This window comes from Canis aureus, chromosome 16 (assembly GCF_053574225.1).
Source record: "Canis aureus isolate CA01 chromosome 16, VMU_Caureus_v.1.0, whole genome shotgun sequence".
In the NCBI taxonomy this organism is placed as follows: Eukaryota; Metazoa; Chordata; class Mammalia; order Carnivora; family Canidae; genus Canis; species Canis aureus.
The window spans coordinates 12,488,874-12,510,275 of record NC_135626.1 but is presented as its reverse complement, the minus strand read 5'-3'; the positions used below and the strand labels follow the sequence as shown (position 1 = coordinate 12,510,275).

General features: G+C 64.1%; 1 protein-coding gene across 2 annotated transcripts; it reads left to right on the top strand.

The window, feature by feature from the left end:
* Positions 1 to 672: 672 nt before the first annotated feature.
* ABCA2 (ATP binding cassette subfamily A member 2) lies at positions 673 to 20,743 on the top strand. Of its 2 annotated transcripts, none has more exons than XM_077851504.1 (48): positions 673 to 821; positions 4,634 to 4,727; positions 5,726 to 5,837; positions 5,917 to 6,080; positions 6,385 to 6,512; positions 6,696 to 6,806; positions 7,123 to 7,341; positions 7,830 to 8,047; positions 8,144 to 8,303; positions 9,040 to 9,168; positions 9,269 to 9,436; positions 9,514 to 9,610; positions 9,921 to 10,094; positions 10,170 to 10,272; positions 10,351 to 10,465; positions 10,648 to 10,838; positions 11,041 to 11,191; positions 11,264 to 11,468; positions 11,583 to 11,747; positions 11,843 to 12,023; positions 12,123 to 12,335; positions 12,418 to 12,614; positions 12,713 to 12,895; positions 13,116 to 13,300; positions 13,391 to 13,511; positions 13,823 to 14,062; positions 14,145 to 14,351; positions 14,621 to 14,723; positions 14,824 to 15,143; positions 15,235 to 15,448; positions 15,543 to 15,648; positions 15,749 to 15,860; positions 15,944 to 16,004; positions 16,084 to 16,258; positions 16,436 to 16,551; positions 16,632 to 16,779; positions 16,904 to 17,027; positions 17,152 to 17,284; positions 17,405 to 17,522; positions 17,909 to 18,087; positions 18,162 to 18,303; positions 18,369 to 18,503; positions 18,598 to 18,701; positions 18,783 to 18,875; positions 18,984 to 19,086; positions 19,156 to 19,293; positions 19,368 to 19,574; positions 19,962 to 20,743. In XM_077851504.1, the coding sequence occupies exons 1-48, from the start codon at positions 756 to 758 to the stop codon at positions 19,995 to 19,997; spliced, it is 7,164 nt and encodes a 2,387-aa protein (XP_077707630.1). In that variant the 5' UTR covers positions 673 to 755; the 3' UTR covers positions 19,998 to 20,743. The 2 variants fall into 2 exon arrangements, with proteins under 2 accessions (XP_077707630.1, XP_077707628.1); XM_077851502.1 differs by having other exon boundaries at positions 7,680 to 8,047.
* The last annotated feature ends 659 nt before the right edge of the window (positions 20,744 to 21,402 follow it).

Here is a 21,402-nt window from a genome sequence, read left to right as displayed (position 1 = left end):
TCTGTCCACTCCACCTGCAGGGATCAGCTGTCCTGGGCTTGAGCCCCACCAGGCCTGTCCTGCCACTCGGTCACCAAGTGGCTCACTCAGGACGCACCCAGGAAAGTCTCACAACGGTGGGACAGTCCCCTGCAGCCCCCTCACAAGCGCCCATCCCCTCCCTTAAGACGCGGGGGGCCAGGATTCTGATTCTTGAAGACTTGAGGACAGACATTGCCCGCCCTGCACAGGTGGGATCCCCGGGTCCCCACGTGTGGGCGGCTACACTTTTCCAGCCAGGCAGTAACCCTGGGGCCCCGGAGCCCTGGCTCTGACGTCCACTGCTGCGTGGGCGGGTGGAGGTGCTGCACCCCCTCGGCTTCCCCTCGGGGCGCCTCTGCGTGAGGATTCCACGAGGGAGAGGGGCTGCTGCACGCCGGCCCGGGGCCCCCGAGCGCCCTAGAGGGCGTAAGTCCGGGGTTTAGAGGGAAGCTGTGCGCAAGTCACTTCCACGCCGGGAGCGATGGAGGGGTGGAGCTGCAGGAATCGCCTGGCAACGCGGCGGGGTCTCCGGATGCGGCGCGGCGCCTTTAAGCGGGGGCGGGGCGAGTGGCTGTCACCGCGGCCGCCGGGGCGGAGCCAGCGCCGAGCCGGTCCCGGACGCTCGAGACCCCGCCCCGCGCGGGCGATGCCGAGCGGCGCGGCGGGCGGCGGGGCCGGTGGGGCGCGCAGAGGAGCGGGCCGCGGCGCGAAGGCGGCGGGAGAGCGGCCCCGCCATGGGCTTCCTGCACCAGCTGCAGCTGCTGCTCTGGAAGAACGTGACGCTGAAGCGCCGGAGCCCGGTGAGCGACCCGCGCGCCTCCCGGCCTGCCCCCCACCCCACCCCGAGGTCGCGCGCACTGGGGCCAGCGGCGCGCTTTCCGCGCGCACGTGTGGCCGGGCCGGGCGCGCGCAGACCCCGGGCGGGCGCGGGACCCCGCCCGCCCTTGCCTGCTGCAGCCTCTGGTCTCCGGGGACGCGCTCGGCCCGCCGGCCGCGGCCCGCGCCAGCTGACATTCGCGGTGCTCGGCTGAGTCACGGGATGGGTGCCCCGCGCCGCGCCCGCTTTGGGGCCAGCCGCACGAGTAGGGGGGCCGAGCGGCCCCAGGACCCTGGGGTCGCGGGAGGCCCTGGTTCCGGAGACGAACAGAGGGCTGATATGGTGGACTCTTCCTAACTATGAAAGTCCTTGGTTTCTGTGCTCAGCCCCCCTGGAGTCCCTGCAGGGACCCTGCCTCTTCCTCCCTGCACCACCCTTCTGCCCTTGGGCAGACACTCCTCTTCCTCCTCCTCCTCCTCCTCCTCCTCCTCCTCCTCATCCTTATCCTTCTCCTCCTCCTCCTCCTCCTCATCCTTCTCCTCCTCCTCCTCATCATCCTTCTCCTCCTCCTCCTCATCCTTCTCCTCCTCCTCCTCATCCTTCTCCTCCTCCTCCTCCTCCTCTTTCTCCTTCTCCTCCTCCTCCTCCTCCTTCTTCTCTTCCTCCTCCTCCTTCTCCTTCTCCTCCTCCTCCTCCTTCTCCTTCTCCTCCTCCTCCTTCTCCTCCTCCTCCTCCCCCTTCCCGCAAGTCCGCTGGCCCTTGCTCCTGCTCTCTCACCAAGGAGAATGTCCTTGCTGGGCCAGCATGGGTTAGGCTGCATCCCTGTACCCTTTTGTCCTTTGGGGCAGTCCTTCCTGAGGCTGACCTCCCCAACCCCAGCCTCCTCTGGGAGTCAGGTCCTGCTGTTTGGAGCTGTGAGTACCAAGCACCCCAGCTCTCTGCCCTGTGCCTGGGGCAGCCGGGGGCCTGAGGGTGCGGGCCACAGCAGCTGTCAGGGACAGAAGCCAGCCTGGGTCGGTATGGATGTCATCACGCTGGCCCTTGCCACGCTTGCTCTGGGAAGGGCAGGGGCATCTCCTGTTGTTCTGATGTCCTGACAGCAGCACATAGACCATCGAGAGGCCTGGACAGCTGGGGTTTCTGAATGGGCCCTGGGAATTTTCCACAACGAGGCCCCAAGCAGGCTGGGGTCCAGATCTGGGGCCTGAGGACAAAGCATCCTCTGGCCCACCTGGGGCCTGAGAGGCTCCTTTGCCACCTGGCTCTGAGTCCCCTTGGGCTGATGAGCTCTTGCCAGGGTCTCTCCTTGAGAAGGGCTTTGAAGTGCATAATGAGAAGCCCAGGACTGCAAACAGGGCAGGGTGGACGTCATTACTGTGGCCTGGCAGGAGTCCCCCAGGCACCTGAGCCTGGTGGGGAACCAGGGTTGAGTACACTCCCTGCCCACGTGCCTGGGTCTGGCTGGCACTGGGTCCCATGGATCAGGTCTGTGGCCTCTGGTGCAGCTCCCCCTGGTTCTGATTTCAGGTTACCGGGGACACCAGGGCAGAGCTCAGAGGAGGAAAGGGGATTGGAATGTGGGCACCATTAGTATTAGTCCCAGGGTTCTTGGCAGTAAGAGCCCCCAGGGGCTGGGAGCAGAGGCTGGGATGATGGCCCCTAAATCCCCTGGGGATCTCAAGGCTCAGAGAAGGAGCAGTGGCCTGTGGGGCACCTGGCAAACAGGTGGGAGCTGTCTACTGCCAGACACCCGGGAGCAGCCCCCACCTGCTAGGTTGGTCTTCCCTAGAATCTCCTTGGGCCCATGTATGCAGCAGCAGTACCAGGAACTGGGTAGGCTGTATGGAGGTCCTTGGCCCAAGACCCCAGCAAATCCAAAATTCTTCCTTCACGGGGGCTAAGACCTTGCTGGGCTTGTCCCTGGGGCTGGGGCTAGGGCTGGCCAGATGCCTGGCACACTCCTGCTGGCCCCCCCACTTTCCCAGCAGGGTCTTGGGCTTCAGAGTTAGACCTGTGGGCTTAGCCAAGAGACATTTTGCCCTGCAGGCTGTGCACTTCTCTGGGGGTCAGAGTGCGCCTCCTGAAAGCTTGGTTTGGAGAGTAGGAACCAAAGACCTCTGTATCTGTCTTTCTTCATCTCTGAGTGTCGCCTGTCCCCTCTGAGCTGGGCAGAGGTCGGCCCTGGGGCTGCTGTGGCCTCATCGCTGGGTTGAGAGGCTCTTTCGTGTTCAGTTCTCCTCTTTTCTCCCCTTGACATAGCAGGAGGTGGCTCAGGCTTGGAGTGGGCCCTCAGGCCCTGGGACACCATGGGGGCGCTGGGCTACCCCTGAGGGACCAGGGTTTGACCACCCTGCAGGCCGCCATGGGGTGTCCAGGTGGGGCTCCCAGGTAGGGCCGAACCTGTGCTGCCTGCCTGTAACCAGATGCCCCTCTGGCCGCCTGCCTGCCCGCCCGCCCGCCCGCCAAGCAGGCTTCCCTCCTCCCAGCAGCTCCTGCGCCGCCGTTGCTATAGCAATGAGGAGGTAGCCCTGGCCTGTTGCTGCAGTTACACGGTGGAGGTGCCTGCCCAGTGGCAGGGCGGGTGTGGGTGGGGCTGGTACCATGGCTATGACCCTGGCCACCTGCACCGCCACTTGCATGCAGCCACTCTTGCTCTAGGTACATGTGTGTGGCATAGGTGCTTGTCCCCAGCCCTGTGGGTGTCCATGGTGCCTCCTTGGCTAGCCCTAGGCTGGCTGGATCCTGGCTCGGGGGGGGTGATGGTGGAGGCTGGCACAGACTGGGGCAGGCGTAGGGTGCAGACACACAGTGGGGTGTTCCAGACCACAGAGCACTATTGTCAAAGCACGGTAAACAACAGCGGCTGTTTCACCCTAGGGGGCCGGGAGCTCGGGTGCTGGGCCAGATGGAATGCCACTGGGGTGGGGACTCTGGAGTCTGTTTTGGGGTCGGGGGTGAGGGTGAAGGAAACTTGGTCCTCAGAGAAGACCTGGTCGGGGGGTGGGGGCGGGGGGGCTATCCACCTTCCTTCCCCGGACTAGGACAGGTGGCCATATCACAAACTGTAGCAAGTCCTCCCGTTTTCCAGAGGCCTGGGGCTCTGTTGCTTCTGGTCTTCCTTTGCTACTCAGAGCACGTTCCACCAGGGCTCACCTTGCTGCCCCGCTGGGGTGGCAGGAGCAGTCCTGGGAAGACTGAACAGAGTCCTGGGGGGGGGGGGGGCTGCCAAGCCCAACTGAGCCACACGGGGTGAGGGAGCAGGCCCAGAGCAGGACAGGGCACCCCTGTGTCAGGGACTCAGGGCCGTCAGACCTCTAAGCAGGTTTTCCCAGAGGCTCAGGGCCCTGGGCTAGAGCCATGCCTCCCCTTATCCAGGCCTTGTCTCCCTGGGTTCTTTAGGAGGGTGTAACGGTGCCGTCACAATGAGGAGGGCTGACCCTGGGGCAGTATGGGAGCTGTAGATAGTCCCCCAGCCCACCTCCAGATCCTAGCCAGGAGAAGGTGTGGAAGGAGAAGCTGAGCTGGGCAGATGCACAGGTCATAGTAGACCACAAGCTGGCTGGTTTGTCCCAGCTGGCAAATCAGACCTTGGCTGGGGGGTGGGAGCACTGATGTGCTTGGGCCAGACGGCATCATGCTCTCGCGCATCAGAAAGGCCCTTGAAGAAAGGGGAGGCAAACTCTGTTGGGGGGCGGTATGTGGGGCTGGACAGGGCCGGACGTCTGTGGAGGGGAGAACCGGGCTCTGTCCTGTCCAGCCTGCGGCAGGCAGCCTTACTCAGCCCGCCCTTTCCAGTGGGTCTTGGCCTTTGAGATCTTCATTCCTCTGGTCCTCTTCTTCATTCTGCTGGGGCTTCGGCAGAAGAAACCGACCATCTCTGTGAAGGAAGGTGGGTGTCCTCAGGGCTGGTCTTGGGGCACAGCTGGGTGGGCAGTGGGGGACAGGCAGCCCTCACCGTGTCACACGTGCATTCCCTGGGTGCACATGCCTGCACGTGTGTCCCAGCTGCCATGCTGCCCCCATGGGGCCCGTGAGCCTGCTCCCCTGAGTAGTCCCTGGCCGCGCCACCCAGCTGGGCTTGAAGACAGGGTTGGCCATGGTGGCCGTCCCTCACTGTCCTCCTCTGTTCTGTTTTGCCCCTCCCCTGCATGGTCTCTTGTCCTCCTCCTGGGCCTGCATGCAGTCTGTAAGTGAGCAGCCCTCCTGGTGCGGCCTAAGCACGCCCTGCCCCTGCTTACATTAACCCAAGTGCATTAACCCTAGTGCCGCAGCCTCTCCTGGCCTGGCTACATCCTCCAGAACCCCCTGCCCACTGTCAGGAATAGCTGGTGCACAGGGATGAGGGGTGGTGGGTCCTGAAGGGTGCCTGGACCCTGGTGGCTCCCACGTCAAGCTTCTGGGGGGCATCTGTCTCTCTGTGGGGTCGCCTGGCTCTGCCCTGTGGGGCAAGGTCACCTGGCTGCTTGCCCCTCGGACCCCTGTGCACTTCTGCATTCACTTTGCTAACCACCTGGCCAGAGAGGTCAGAGGTCACTGCCCACTGGGGGCCCCTCATGCTCCCCTGGGCTCTGTAGGCAGTGCCACACTTGAATCCATGGGGAAAGCATCAGGCATCTTGGCCTGGGCTGGCTGAGGGATGAGGGACACCTTGGGAGTTGTGTGGAAGAGATGGAGAGGCACTCTCTGACCTCTGACCTGCTGGGGTCATTTGCACCCAAATGCCTGGCCCTCTGCCCTTATCTGCTGCCTGAAGCTGCTTTTCCTCCCTGACTTTCTCTCACTTTCTCTATTTGGACTTCGTCTCCCTCCCCTTTCTTGACTCCTCTCCCTGTCCCCTCCTGTCCACACTCCTCGGGCCCTCTCACCTGCCCTGACCACCCCCTGCAGCCTTCTACACAGCAGCACCTCTCACCTCTGCTGGCATCCTGCCCGTCATGCAGTCTCTGTGTCCTGATGGCCAGAGAGACGAGTTTGGCTTCCTGCAGTACGCCAACTCCACGTGAGTGCCCCTGCCCCCTGCCACCCCCACCCCCACCCTGGGCCGCAGGGGCCATGGGTGACCTCTGGTGGTGGTGCAGGGTCACTCAGCTGCTGGAGCGCCTCAACCGCGTGGTGGAGGAGGGCAACCTGTTCGACCCGGCACGACCCAGCCTGGGCTCGGAGCTCGAGGCCCTGCGCCAGCACCTGGAGGCCCTCCGCTCGGGCCCTGACACCTGGGAGAGCCGCTTGGACAGACCTACAGGTGCGCCCGGGCAGCCTGGGCAGGGCCTCTGTGGGGAGGAGGGGCTTGAGACCCAAGGTCTGGTGTCACCTGGGTTCAAACCCCAGCTTGGTCACTCCTGCCCGCGGACCTGTGTCTGGGCCTCAGTCTGAACCGTTGCTCCGAGTTCCTGGGGCGAACGTGCTCCATGCTCAGGCCGACCTAGCAGAGCTGCCTGCACCTGTGCCTGAGCCTGTGCCTGGTGCGGGCAGCTTGGCTCTGTGCCTGTTCGGGCTGCCTTGACCCGGGCCTGACTGGCCCTTAGTGCATCCTTCTGCCTGTCCAGCGTCCTCCTTCTCTCTGGGCTCGGTGGCCAGGGATCCACGGGAGCTCTGTCGCTTCCTGATGCAGAACCTGTCACTACCTAACAGCACGGCCCAGGCTCTCCTGGCTGCCCAGGTGGATTTGCCCGAGGTGAGGTGGGATGAGCGCCAGCAGTGGGCACGTGTCCCCTCTCGGGGCAGCTCCTAGCCCTGGGCAGTCGCTCCCCTGCTTGTGGGAATGGAGAGCAATGATGAGGGATGTGGGGCTCTGAGGCGACACTGGGGCCAAGCTCTGGAACCTCCTGGCCTGAGCCATGCCCCCTTTATGCCCCAGGTCTATCACCTGCTCTTTGGCCCTTCACCTGCCCTAGAAGTGGGGTCGGGCCTCCCCAGGGGTCAGGATCCCTGGCGCCGCCTGGGTAGCAATCCCCTATTCCGGATGGAGGTGAGAGAATCTGTTAGTGGGATGGGAGCATGCCGCCTGCCTCTGGTGGGTGTTTCTGCCTCGGTGGGTGAAGAAAGAGGTCCCTGTGAGAATTCTGAACTTTTCCTGGGGGTGAGGGGGGTCCCTGGGAGTCTGTGGCTGGCAGCATGGGGAAGGGGAAGGCAGGACAGTGATGTGCTCCCCGCCCCATCACAGCCCCTAGGTTGTCTTGGACCTGGCACAGTTCGGGGGAGACCTGTGGCCTCTGTGGGCTAAGGCCTTGGTCTCCTCTTGGTTGAGGTGATCTCTCAGCTGTTCCCCTGCACCCCTCCCCCAGGAGCTGCTGTTGGCCCCTGCCCTCCTGGAGCAACTCACATGTACACGGGGCTCTAGGGAGCTAGGCCGCATCCTCACGGTGTCCCAGGGTCAGCAGACAGCACTGCAGGGCTACCGGGATGCTGTCTGCAGTGGGCGGGCCACAGCCCGTGCCCAGCGCTTCTCTGGGCTGGCTGCTGAGCTCCAGAACCAGCTGGATGTGGCCAAGATTGCCCAGCAGGTGAGCGCCTGCCTGCCCACTGGCCCACGGGTCCACCGCCTGGGCTGGAGGAGATGCTGGGGTTCCTTGGGCCCAGGGCTGTGAGTGGGGTATGCTTGTGGTGGATGTCCCACATACTCCCAGTAGAGCCATGCCCCACATCCTCCTCCTAGACTATTTCCCAGCCCCAGTCAGTGTGCCCCTGCCCCCAGGATGCAGACTCTTCCTCAGCCTCTCTCATCCCAGCCTGCATCCTGCCTCCTCTACCCTTGACCTCAAATACCCACCTTCAGATCCGTCCCTGGGCCCTGCTCCCTCTCCTGGGTCTGCATTTCCCCACATGGCCCATTTCCCCTCAGCTGGGCCTGGACACCCCCAACGGCTCAGTTCCCCAGCAGCAGCCAGCATCACCACAGCGGCTGCAGGCACTGCTGGAGGATCTGCTGGATGCCCAGAAAGTTCTGCAGGATGTGGACATCCTCTCAGCTCTGGCCCTGCTGCTGCCCCAGGGCGCCTGCGCTCGCCGTGCTCCAGGGCCCCCGGCCAGCAGCCCTGGAAGGACAGCCAATGGCACTGCGGCTGCGGTGGGCACGAGCTCCAACTCCACAGTGGAGGAGGGTGCCCCATCCGCCGCGGCTCCAGCCCCCTCCGATGCACTGCAGGGACAGTGCTCCGCCTTTGTGCAGCTCTGGGCTGGCCTGCAGCCCATCCTGTGTGGCAACAACCGGTAGGTGGGCACGGGGAAAGGGGACAGGGACAGATAGGAGCAGGACCTGACCCCCACCCCCAACCTGGCACCCCTAATGCCCCGGCCCCACCCTAGCACCATCGAGCCCGAGGCACTGCGGCAGGGCAACATGAGCTCCCTGGGCTTCACAAGCAAGGAGCAGCGGAACTTGGGCCTTCTTGTGCACCTCATGACCAGCAATCCCAAGATCCTGTATGCACCAGCGGGCTCCGAGGCCGACCGCGTCATCCTCAAGGTTCGCAAGTCTCGCTGGTTGGGGTTCGAGCTGCATGTGCCTCCTGGGGCAGAAGCTGACGGATCTGGGTAGAGGGGCTGTGCAGGCCAGAGACCCCCATGCAGAGGAGGGTCAGTAGAACTGGCACGGAGGAGGCTGTAGCCCAGGCACGGGAGCCCTGACTTGGTTTGGGGGGGTGGGAGGATTGATGGGGGCGTTGGAGATGCAGGGGCCCCTGGCAAGGTTCAGGGTCCTGGCCTGGCTGGGGAGGTTCAAGGCTGGCCCTGCTGGTTTGGACAGAGACCCTCTAGAGCAGCCCCCGATGGGCGAGATCTGGGTGGGGCAGCTGGGTGGCATGGGAGTGTCCCGCTGAGGGCAGAATGTCTGTGGCCATTCCAGGGAGAAGTCCTGTCAGGGGAAGTAGAAGCCAGGGCTGGAAATGGCCCAGGAAGGAGAGTCTGTGGAGGGGGCTCTGTGGAGGATCCATCCTCCATCTGTGGAGGATGTGTGGGGGCGGTGAAGGCACAGCGGGTGACATTAGGGAGCCTGGGCAGAGCCAGTTGTATGGGGGTAGTGGCAGGAAGGTAGGGAGGGGAGGGTTTTGAGTGTCCAGGTGGAAGTGCCTGAGCAAGGTTGGTTGTTGGCGAGGACTGTCTGGGCCATGGGCGGTGGCGGGTGGGGGACAAAGACTGGACCACCCCCTTGCTGGCGGGGTTTTTTCTGTGAGCCCTGTGACCCATGCCCTCACCCTCTGCAGGCCAACGAGACCTTTGCCTTTGTAGGCAACGTGACCCACTATGCGCAAGTGTGGCTCAACATCTCTGCAGAGATCCGCAGCTTCCTGGAGCAGGGCAAGCTGCAGCAGCACCTGCGCTGGCTACAGCAGGTGCGGGGGTGGGGGTGGGATGGGGGGTGGGGGGTAGTAGGAGGGGGGCGGGGGAGTGCTGCATCCTGGGCTGCCCTCTGAGCTGGCCCTCCACCCCCAGTATGTGGCAGAGCTGCGGCTGCACCCCGAAGCCCTGAACCTATCCCTAGAGGAACTGCCGCCCGCCCTGCGCCAGGACAACTTCTCTCTGCCCAATGGCTCGGCACTCCTGCAGCAGCTGGACACGATTGACAACGCGGCCTGTGGCTGGATCCAGTTCATGTCCAAGGTGGGTACGCAGGCCCCCGGGCTGGCGTGAAGGGGCTGGTGCTCAGGGCCAGCTCCCGACAACACCTCTCCCCCCAGGTGAGTGTGGACATCTTCAAGGGTTTTCCCGACGAGGAGAGCATCGTCAACTATACCCTCAACCAGGCCTACCAGGACAATGTCACCGTGTTTGCCAGTGAGCTGGTCCCCCGAGCCCTGCTCTGCTGACCCCCCCAGCCTCCCGTCTCTCTACTGCTGCCCTCCAGGACCCCTTTATCTGCTCCTGTGCGCCCTCGCCTTTAGCACCCTCACCCCACCCTGGCTTTTCCTCCCCTGCAGCCCCGCCCCTCAAGCCCCAGCACTGCCCAGTCCCTGGTCGCGCCCCCTCCCTCACACCCCTCCCTCCCTCGTGGCCCTCCCCCACAGCCAGCCCCCCACTCTGCCCCCCACCTGCCCCTCATCCTGTCCCCAGGCGGCCCCTCCACCCACCCTCATCCTGTCCCCAGGTGTGATCTTCCAGACCCGCAAGGATGGCTCCCTGCCACCCCACGTGCACTACAAGATCCGCCAGAACTCCAGCTTCACGGAGAAAACCAATGAGATCCGCCGGGCCTACTGGCGCCCAGGGCCCAACACCGGCGGCCGCTTCTACTTCTTGTATGGCTTCGTCTGGATCCAGGGTGAGGGCCGCCCCTGGGGCTGCGGGGATAGGCCTGGCCACCCCAGACCCCGCGGCTGACCCCTCCTGCCTGTAGACATGATGGAGCGAGCCATCATCAACACCTTCGTGGGCCACGATGTGGTGGAGCCTGGGAACTACGTGCAGATGTTTCCCTACCCCTGCTACACGCGAGACGAGTGAGTGTGTGTTTCCCGGGGCCTGGGGGCTGGGGCTCAGGCCAAGCCCCTCCCCTCATGCCCCTGCCTGGACCTCAGCTTCCTGTTTGTCATCGAGCACATGATGCCGCTCTGCATGGTGATTTCCTGGGTCTACTCCGTGGCCATGACTATCCAGCACATTGTAGCAGAGAAGGAACACCGGCTGAAGGAGGTGGGGGGACAGGGGTGGGGGGGGCACAGAGGTGGCGGGGGAGGAATGAGGGTGGGGGGCAGCCTGTGGACACCTCTCCCTCCCTGGGCCTGGCCGGCAGGGCAGAGGCAGGTCACCCTTTCCTGGTGCCCTGCCCCAAGCACAAGGCCTCCTGCCCCAGCCCGATGCCCACCTGCCCACAGGTGATGAAGACGATGGGCCTGAACAACGCAGTGCACTGGGTGGCCTGGTTCATCACTGGCTTTGTGCAGCTCTCCATCTCTGTGACAGCACTCACGGCCATCCTCAAGTATGGCCAGGTGCTCATGCACAGCCACGTGCTCATCATCTGGCTCTTCCTGGCCGTCTATGCCGTGGCCACCATCATGTTTTGGTGAGCATGTGTGGCTGGCAGCAGGCTGGGAGGCTGGGTGGCTGCTTGGGTCCTGGCCGAGTAGCCCTTGCATTGACCCCAAAAACACAGAAGCACCCATCCTGGAGCTGCTCTGGACCCCAGCAGGGACACGCCAGGAGGGCTTTGGGCTCTGTACCAAGGGTCAGGTATGGCTGACGGCCAGTGGCCGCACCTACCCTAGCTTCCTGGTGTCTGTGCTGTACTCCAAGGCCAAGCTGGCCTCCGCCTGCGGCGGCATCATCTACTTCCTGAGCTACGTGCCCTACATGTATGTGGCGATCCGTGAGGAGGTGGCCCACGACAAGATCACTGCCTTTGAGAAGTGCATTGCGGTGAGGGTCAGGGGTGGCTGGGGTGAGGGTGGGATCCAGCCCCCTTCCCCACTGACACCATTGTCCCCTCAGTCCCTGATGTCCACAACAGCCTTCGGCCTGGGCTCCAAGTACTTTGCCCTGTATGAGGTGGCAGGTGTGGGCATCCAGTGGCACACGTTCAGCCAGTCACCTGTGGAAGGTGATGACTTCAACCTGCTCCTGGCGGTCACTATGCTGATGATAGATGCAGCCGTCTATGGCGTGCTCACGTGGTACATAGAGGCTGTGCACCCAGGTACCAGCTAACTCTTGGCGGGGGGATATGGCTCCCTAGTGGAAGGCACATGGATTGGCATGGACAGCAACCCCAGGCCCTGGGTCAGCCTCCCTTCTGCTCTCCAACCCTTAGGCATGTATGGGCTACCCCGGCCCTGGTACTTCCCACTGCAGAAGTCCTACTGGCTGGGCAGTGGGCGTACGGAGGCCTGGGAGTGGAGCTGGCCATGGGCTCGTGCCCCCCGTCTCAGCGTCATGGAGGAAGACCAGGCCTGTGCTATGGAGAGCCGGCGCTTGGGTGAGGCGGGTGCCAGGGCAGTGGCTGGGGTGATCACTAGGTTTTGGGGTTGGGGGCCCCAGGGCAGCCTTAGCTGACCTGCTGCCCTGGTGCAGAGGAGATGCGGGGAATGGAGGAGGAACCCACTCACCTGCCACTGGTAGTCTGCGTGGACAAGCTCACCAAGGTCTACAAGAACGACAAGAAGTTGGCTTTAAACAGGCTGAGCCTGAACCTATATGAGAACCAGGTGGTGTCATTCCTGGGACACAATGGGGCTGGCAAGACCACTACCATGTGAGTGTCAGGCCAGAGTCTGCTCTGTCACCACGTGGGCGGCAGGGTGGGCTCCTTCCAGGAGGTAGGGGTTGTGACCTTGCCAGCCCACCCACTCAGGTCCATCCTCACTGGCTTGTTCCCGCCAACCTCGGGGTCGGCCACCATCTACGGACACGACATCCGCACGGAGATGGACGAGATCCGCAAGAATCTGGGCATGTGTCCACAGCACAACGTGCTCTTTGACCGGCTCACGGTGGAGGAGCACCTCTGGTTCTACTCACGGCTCAAGAGCATGGCCCAGGAGGAGATCCGCAAAGAGATGGACAAGTGGGTGGGGGCGGGGGTGCGGCGGGGCTGGGGTTGGGTGCTCCCACTGTCGGGGGGCCCACATGCCCCGTCCCGCCCTCAGGATGATTGAAGACCTAGAGCTCTCCAACAAGCGGCACTCACTGGTGCAGACGCTGTCAGGTGGCATGAAGCGCAAGCTCTCTGTGGCCATCGCCTTCGTGGGCGGCTCCCGTGCCATCATCCTGGATGAGCCCACTGCTGGTGTGGACCCTTATGCACGCCGAGCCATCTGGGACCTCATCCTGAAGTATAAGCCGGGTGAGCGGGCCGTGGGGCACCGGGAGGGGATGGGTGGCCCCTGCCTGCCCTGCCCCGTCCCAGCCCTGTGCCCTGACCCCAATCCTGGCCTCCCCCAGGTCGCACCATCTTGCTGTCCACCCACCACATGGACGAGGCTGACCTGCTCGGGGATCGTATTGCCATCATCTCCCATGGGAAGCTCAAGTGCTGTGGTTCCCCGCTCTTCCTCAAGGGCGCCTATGGGGATGGCTACCGTCTCACTCTGGTCAAGCGGCCTGCTGAGCCTGGGGACCCCCAAGGTCTGTGTAGAGGCTGCCTGGGCCAGCCTGAGGCCCTCCTACCCCAGGACCCCTTTTCCAAGGCCAGTGAGTTTGATGGGGGGGGCCTGCTGCTGCCCCAGTAAGCCTGGCATGCCTGTTGGGGCCTGGGGTTCCCTCTTTTCAGGCCCCCTCATGACCTGGCTGGGATCCCCCTCCACCAGCCCGAGTGCAGCTCTTCTGTGCTCCCCTCCCTTCCTAGAGCCAGGGCTGCCAGCAAGCCCCCCAGGTCGTACCCAGCTGAGCAGCTGCTCAGAGCCCCAGGTCTCCCAGTTCATCCGCAAGCACGTGGCCTCCTGCCTGCTGGTGTCTGATACGAGCACAGAGCTCTCCTACATCTTGCCGAGCGAGGCTGCCAAGAAGGGGGCTTTTGAGCGTCTCTTCCAGGTGAGGGGTGTAGGGTGGAGTGGGCTTGGGTGGGGTGTGTTCCTGCTGGGGGCCCGCACTGTGGTGGGGTCACGCACAGCTCTTTCACAGCATCTGGAGCAGAGTCTGGACACACTGCACTTGAGCAGCTTCGGGCTGATGGACACCACGCTGGAGGAGGTTTTTCTCAAGGTGTCGGAGGAGGACCAGTCTCTGGAGAACAGTGAGGCGGGTGAGAGGTCCCAGAGCTGCTCATGAGTCCCACAGCACCCCTCTCCATGGCACCCCTCCCAGCCAGGACCTGGACTGGGGCCGGGGCTGCTCACTCTACCCCCTTCTCTGGGGACCAAGGACTTCTGGGTGGGACAGGGTGTCCCGACTCCCCGAGGACAACTCTGGGGCTGGGCAGGGAGGTGGCCATGGGACTTGGGGCTCCCCAGAGGTGGAGGCTGAGGGCCTTGGGTGGGTGGGTAGGTGGGCATGGGGACTCAGGATCCCAGGCAGGCCTCAGTCCCACTTCTCCCCTCCCCGGGCCCTCCACAGATGTGAAGGAGTCCAGGAAGGATGCCCTACCAGGGGCGGAGGGCCCGGCATCACCGGGGGAGGCGCCTGCTGGCGGCCTGGCCCGGTGCACAGAGCTGGCACAGTCACAGGTGTCGCTGCAGTCCACATCCTCCGTGGGCTCTGCACGCGGTGACGAGGGAGCCACCTACGCAGATGTCTATGGCGACTACCGGCCCCTCTTTGACAACCTGCAGGACCCCGACAACGTCAGCCTGCAAGGTGGGGGGCGGCCAGGCGGGGCTGGGTGGGGTCCCCGTGGGGTGGCCCCAGGCTGCCTGCTCAGCCCCCACTCCCTGTGCAGAAGCTGAGGCGGAGGCCCTCACGAGGGTTGGCCAGGGCAGCCGCAAACTGGAGGGCTGGTGGTTGAAGATGCGCCAGTTCCACGGGCTCTTGGTGAAACGCTTCCACTGCGCCCGCCGCAACTCAAAGGCGCTCTCCTCCCAGATCCTGCTCCCTGCCTTCTTCGTCTGCGTGGCCATGACCGTGGCCCTCTCCGTCCCTGAGATTGGTACGGCCACTGGGCCAGGCAGAGGGACATCAGGAGGCTGGTGGCCATGCCAGTGGGACTGTGGTGCCTCCCCCACCACACCCGCTCTGGGCCTGGGCACTCCATCTGAGACTGGCAGGCACTCTTCGGGGATGGTGTGCAACCCCAGCACCCTGGGGACCCACACCTCAGGCTTGGACCCTGAGTCTTAGGAATGGGGGGGTAGGACCTAGGCCTGAGGTTGCTGCTAGGTAAGCGGCACCAGGTCAGGCCTCCGTGCGCCCCACCAGGTGACCTGCCCCCACTGGTCCTGTCACCTTCACAATACCACAACTATACCCAGCCCCGTGGCAACTTCATCCCCTATGCCAATGAGGAGCGCCAGGAGTACCGGTGAGGCCGCTGACAGGGGCAGCCTTGGGGACGGGGGGCTGGGCAGGGAGAGCAGAGACTGGTGGGCATCTCCCCACTGACACACTGCGGCCACCCCCAGGTTGCGACTGTCGCCTGATGCCAGCCCCCAGCAGCTCGTAAGCACATTCCGGCTACCATCGGGTGTGGGCGCCACCTGTGTGCTCAAGTCTCCAGCCAATGGCTCACTGGGGCCCATGCTGAACTTGAGCAGTGGCGAGTCCCGCCTGTTGGCTGCCAGGTTCTTTGACAGCATGTGCCTGGAGTCCTTCACACAGGGGCTGCCTTTGTCCAACTTCGTGCCACCCCCGCCCTCGCCTGCTCCGTCTGACTCCCCAGTGTCTCCAGAGGATGACCCACTGCAGGCCTGGAATACTTCTCTGCCCCCCACCTCTGGGCCAGGTAGGGTTCCCCCAGGCTTCCGGGGTTGTGGGGGGGGTGGCGGGCAGGGCATGGCCTGGGCCTGAGCTGGCGGTACCTGCTGTGCCTGCAGACAACTGGACGTCGGCACCCTCCTTGCCGCACCTGGTGCGGGAGCCCATTCGCTGCACCTGCTCTGCGCAGGGCACTGGCTTCTCCTGCCCAGGGGGTGTGGGCGGGCGCCCACCCCAAATGCGGGTGGTCACCGGTGACATCCTGACTGACATCACGGGCCACAACGTCTCTGAGTACTTGCTCTTCACCTCTGACCGCTTCCGGCTGCACCGGTGAGCTGGGTGGGGGTTGCATGCTAGCTGTGGGTGAGGGGGCAGTCTGTCCCCTGTGTGCTTGGAATCACTGCCCCTTGACCTACCTGCCCAGGTATGGGGCCATCACCTTTGGCAATATCCAGAAGTCCATCCCAGTGTCATTTGGTGCCCGGGCCCCAGTCATGGTGCGGAAGATCGCGGTACGCAGGGCAGCCCAGGTAAGCCGTGGCCCCAGGCCTCGCGGCTTCCAGCTCTGGCCCAGGGGTGCAGGTGGGGACAGGAACCCACAGGGCTCTCACAGACTCCGCGTCTCTCCAGGTTTTCTACAACAACAAGGGTTACCACAGCATGCCCACCTACCTCAACAGTCTCAACAATGCCATCCTGCGCGCCAACCTGCCCAAGAGCAAGGGCAACCCAGCAGCCTATGGTGCGCCTTAGTGGGGTGGGTGGGGTGGGGCCAGGCACGGGGGCGGCAGCAGGTCCCTGAGGCTGCCTTCCCCTGTGCTGTAGGCATCACTGTCACCAACCACCCCATGAACAAGACGAGTGCCAGTCTCTCCCTGGATTACCTGTGTGTATGGGGACCGGGGGGCCAGGGTGTTGCTGTGGGGTGGGTGCCAGGCAAGGGCTGATGTCTGCCCTGCCCCCAGGCTGCAGGGCACAGACGTGGTCATTGCCATCTTCATCATCGTGGCCATGTCCTTCGTGCCAGCCAGCTTCGTGGTCTTCCTGGTAGCTGAGAAGTCCACCAAGGCCAAGCACCTGCAGTTTGTCAGCGGCTGTAACCCTGTCATCTACTGGCTCGCCAACTACGTGTGGGACATGGTGTGCTCTTCCTTGCATGGCTGAGGGGGGGGTTCCTTTTACCCCTGGACCCCTGCCATCCCATTGCCTGTCCCCTGCCAGGCCCCCCAGCCCTGCCCCACCCCGAGCCCTCACTCCTGCCCTGGGGCCCCTCACCCCTGCTCCTGGGCCCCTCACCTGCCACCCCTGCTCTGGTAGCTTAACTATCTGGTCCCAGCCACCTGCTGTGTCATCATCCTGTTTGTGTTTGACCTGCCGGCCTACACTTCACCCACCAACTTCCCTGCCGTGCTCTCTCTCTTCCTGCTCTATGGGTAAGGGGGAGCAGGCAGCGGGTGGGGGCTTGGGCTGGGGGCAGGCCACCTGCTGACTGCCCCTACCCGCCTACCTGCAGGTGGTCTATCACCCCCATCATGTACCCGGCCTCCTTCTGGTTTGAGGTCCCCAGCTCTGCGTATGTGTTTCTCATTGTCATCAACCTCTTCATCGGCATCACAGCCACAGTGGCCACCTTCCTGCTGCAGCTCTTTGAGCATGACAAGGTGGGGCCACGGGGCAACGGGGCATGGCGAGCAGCAGGGCAGTGGGCCATGGTGGGCAGTGGGGCATGGTGGGCAGTGGGGCAGCAGGGCCAGGCTGTGCCAGTGACTACCTGCAACCCTCCAGGACTTGAAGGTCGTCAATAGTTACCTGAAAAGCTGCTTCCTCATCTTCCCCAACTACAACCTGGGCCACGGGCTCATGGAGATGGCTTACAACGAGTACATCAATGAGTACTACGCCAAGATTGGTGAGCGGGGGTTGGGGGTCCCGGAGTGGGTCACACCTGGCTGGGAAATGGAGGATTCTGGCATCAGGGACAGATGGGGGCTCCCGAGGCGCCAGGCACAGGCCCTGAGCCGGCTGCCCCACAGGCCAGTTTGACAAGATGAAGTCCCCGTTCGAGTGGGACATTGTCACCAGGGGGCTAGTGGCCATGACGGTCGAAGGCTTCGTGGGCTTCTTCCTCACCATCATGTGCCAGTACAACTTCCTGCGGCAGCCACAGTGAGTGGGGAGTGCCGGGAGATGTGGGGCCAGTGGTCAAGCTGGGCACTGCCCGCCATCCTGCTATGGCCAGAGCGTGTTGGGGAGGCTGGGTGATGGCCCTGCCCACCTTGTCCCCAGGCGGATGCCAGTTTCTACCAAGCCTGTGGAGGATGATGTGGATGTGGCCAGTGAGCGGCAGCGAGTGCTGCGGGGGGATGCTGACAACGACATGGTCAAGATCGAGAACCTGACCAAGGTGGGCCCTGGGCTTGTGAGAGAGGGGCCAGGTTGGGGCGAGCCCAGGAGGGGGCAGGGCCAGCGGGGGTGTGTTTCCTGTGGGGAGGAACCTGGGGGGGGTGCTTCTAGATGGATTGGGGTCTAAGTGGGGGGCGGGTTTCCCAGTGGGGGCAGGGCAGTGGGAAGCTTCTGGGGGTGGGGCCAGCGGGAGCGTGTTTTCCGGTGTGGGCGGGGTAGTGAGGCGTGTTTCTGGGGGTGGGGCCAGTGGGGGCGTTTCTTCAGGGGGCGGGGCCAGGTAGGGGTGTGGCTGGAGGGCCGGCCAGCCTGACTTGCCGCCCTGCTTATCCTGGCGGGCCACCCCCTTCCTTCCCCTCCTCCCCTCTCCCCTCCCCTCCCCTCCACCAGGTGTACAAGTCCCGGAAGATCGGCCGCATCCTGGCGGTGGACCGCCTGTGCCTGGGCGTGCGACCCGGCGAGTGCTTTGGCCTCCTGGGCGTGAACGGCGCGGGCAAGACCAGCACCTTCAAGATGCTGACGGGTGACGAGAGCACAACTGGGGGCGAGGCCTTCGTCAACGGGCACAGGTGCAGGCGGGCGGCGGGCGCCCGGGCGGGTGGGGCTGCTGTGGCTGCGGGTGCTGATGTCATGGTGTCCCCAGTGTGCTCAAGGAGCTGCTCCAGGTGCAGCAGAGTCTGGGGTACTGCCCGCAGTTCGATGCCCTGTTCGACGAGCTCACAGCCCGGGAGCACCTGCAGCTGTACACGCGGCTCCGCGGCATCCCCTGGAAGGACGAGGCCCGGGTAGGCAGCGCCCCGGCAGGGGCAGGGCAGAGGAGGGGTGGGCCTTGATGTCCCTTCCCCCCCAGGTGGTCAACTGGGCACTGGAGAAGCTGGAGCTGAGCAAGTACGCGGACAAGCCTGCGGGCACCTACAGTGGAGGCAACAAGAGGAAGCTGTCCACAGCCATTGCCCTCATCGGCTACCCGGCCTTCATCTTCCTGGTGAGCCAGTGTAGGGGGGCAGTGGGTGCTGCACCTCTTGGGGGAGGGGGGAGGGGCAGTGGGCTGCAGTGACTGAGCCTGACACCCCCCCCAGGACGAGCCCACCACAGGCATGGACCCCAAGGCCCGGCGCTTCCTCTGGAATCTCATTCTCGACCTCATCAAGACGGGGCGCTCCGTGGTGCTGACGTCACACAGGTGTGTCCCTGCCCTCCCTCCCCACCACTGCTCTGCACACAGTCCCCCCCACCCCATGCCAGCCTGTGTCTCTGTCTGCAGCATGGAGGAGTGTGAGGCGCTGTGCACTCGGCTGGCCATCATGGTGAACGGGCGCCTGCGTTGTCTGGGCAGCATCCAGCACCTGAAGAACCGGTAAGCCGAGGGGGCCAGTGTGGGGTGGCAGGCCGTGGGGGCCCATGGCAGGTGGGGGACGGACTGCCCTGGTGCCTGGGGACATGGGGCCACAGGCCTGTTCTGCAGGTTTGGAGACGGCTACATGATCACGGTGAGGACCAAGAGTAGCCAGAATGTGAAGGATGTGGTGCGGTTCTTCAACCGGAACTTTCCAGAGGCCGTGCTCAAGGTGGGTGGGGCCCCAGGGACAGGGCTTGGGGGGTCCGCTGAGCGGCCTCTGACCTCTGTGCCCCCCCAGGAGCGTCACCACACGAAGGTGCAGTACCAGCTCCAGTCGGAGCATATCTCGCTGGCTCAGGTGTTCAGCAAGATGGAGCAGGTGGTAGGCGTGCTGGGCATCGAAGACTACTCGGTCAGCCAGACCACCCTGGACAACGTGAGTGCCCCAGGTCAGGGGCGGGGAGACAGCCTAGGCAGGCCCCTGCTCACTCACCTGCTGCTGCCCACCAGGTGTTTGTGAACTTTGCCAAGAAGCAGAGCGACAACCTGGAGCAGCAGGAGACAGAGCCGCCCTCAGCCCTGCGGTCCCCCCTGGGCCGCCTGCTCAGCCTCTTCCGGCCCCGGCCTGCCCCCACAGAGTTAAGGGCACTTGTGGCCGATGAGCCTGAGGACCTGGACACAGAAGACGAGGGTCTCATTAGCTTCGAGGAGGAGCGGGTGAGCCGGGTCTGCAGGGCCCGACTGGCCAGAGGGCTTAGGTTCTGCATGAGGGGAGGTGTGGGGGGGGAGCGGCTCTGCACATTCTTGCTGTCCTAAGCTCAAGGAGACAGAGGGGTCCCTCTGATACTAGCACTAGGGTAGACACAGGGGCCCTGGGCACAGACAGACACAGACCCCACGGCATGCTAGAAACTGTGGGATTTCAGACACGGGCGGGGTGGAGGTGGGGGGAGCCGGAAACACTGCAGCCACCAGACTTGGCAGGCAGAGGCCACCAGAGGCCTCATCAAGGAGGGAGAACTCAAGGGGGGCAGAGGCGGGGTACCCATCCTAGACCCGGGAGACACCTTCTCAAGCCCGGCTGGCCTGCCATCTGCCCACCAGGCCCAGCTCTCCTTCAACACGGACACGCTCTGCTGACCATCAGGCGCTGGCTCAAGGACATGCAGTGGGGACAGAAGTCAGGCAGTGGCCAAAGCCCCACCCTGTGCCCCCAGTGCCCACCCACGAGGCCCTGGAGTGGGAGGTCCAGGACCAAGGGCTTCACACTCCCTCCAGCCCTTCACCTGGCCTCAGCTGTGCCTGGGACCACCGCACTGCCCTCCCCTGATTGTGCCAAAGGTTGGCCTGGCCCTGGGCTGCGCACACCCTCACCCTGCTCTGCCTTAAAGCCTGGGGGTCTGACCAGCCCCTCGCCTCTGCCCCTGTCCAGCTCTGCACTCCACCCCTAGGGCCCCTGGGGTGACACAGGCCATTGGGCACCCTTAGACCCTCTGCTGGCCAGGCTTGACCTCCTCAATGGGCTCTTCTCTGACATCCGGTACCGATGGCCGGTCTGGGGCTGAGGGAGGCTGGGGCAGGTCTTGTCCCCAGGACGTTATTTATTTTGCTTTGGGAAAAGGCTTCCTCATCTTGCTCTCACGCAGGGAGGCCCCCACCTGAGGGAAGCCATGGACGTGGACCAGGGAGGGGCAGTCTCAAGGTGGTGGGCTGGGTGGCAGGAATGGAGAAGCTGGCCCCACCGGCCACACAAGGGGCCAGATCCCCCCCCCGCCCAGCTCCCTTGCTGTCCCACCCAGCTTGGCCCCCCCCATACCCGCTCCCCCGGGAGCCAGACCTGTACATAGCGCACAGATGTTTGTTTTAAATAAATGAACACAAAAGCCCGTGGAAGCTTGCCTGTGTGGAGCGGGGTGCTGGGGTGAAGATGGGCCCACTGATGCCGAGGTTCGGTCCCCTCCCTACAGGCACAGATATGGGGCCTGGAGCCCTGAGCCAGGGTGAACCTGGAGGAGAGTGGGGGGTTCATCCCTGTGTGCAGCTGTTGGTGCAGATGGGGAGACTGAGGAAATGGCTGTCCCTCATTCCCCTCCCCTGCCCACCCACAGAGCCCAGACTCCCTGCCTGGAGGCGGGTCCAGAGTGGGTTTCTCTGTGTCACTGAGGCCTTCCCCGCAGGCCTGCACACTGAGCCACCTCCCCGACCCCTGGGCCCAGGGCGCACCGAGGGTCCATGGGCAGTGTGTGCTGGGCTGTTTCCATCTTATCCAGGATAGGCAGGGGGCTTGCAGGAGGAGGCGACCTCTAGGCTGAGACCCAAGTCCAGGAGGGAGTGTGTACAAACCTTGGGGCCTTGTAGAGGCTCCCAGGAGCTGAGAGGGGGCTGCTCAGTAGCAATGGGACCTGGAGACAGGCCACAAGGGGGCGTCCCAGAGCCAGTGCCCCTAGAGCTTGGCCATGGTCAGTCTCCCACCAGAGCCCCCCTCAAGGGGACTATGGGACACAGGAGACCCCCCAGGAGGAAGGAGGGTCATGTGAAATCTTGT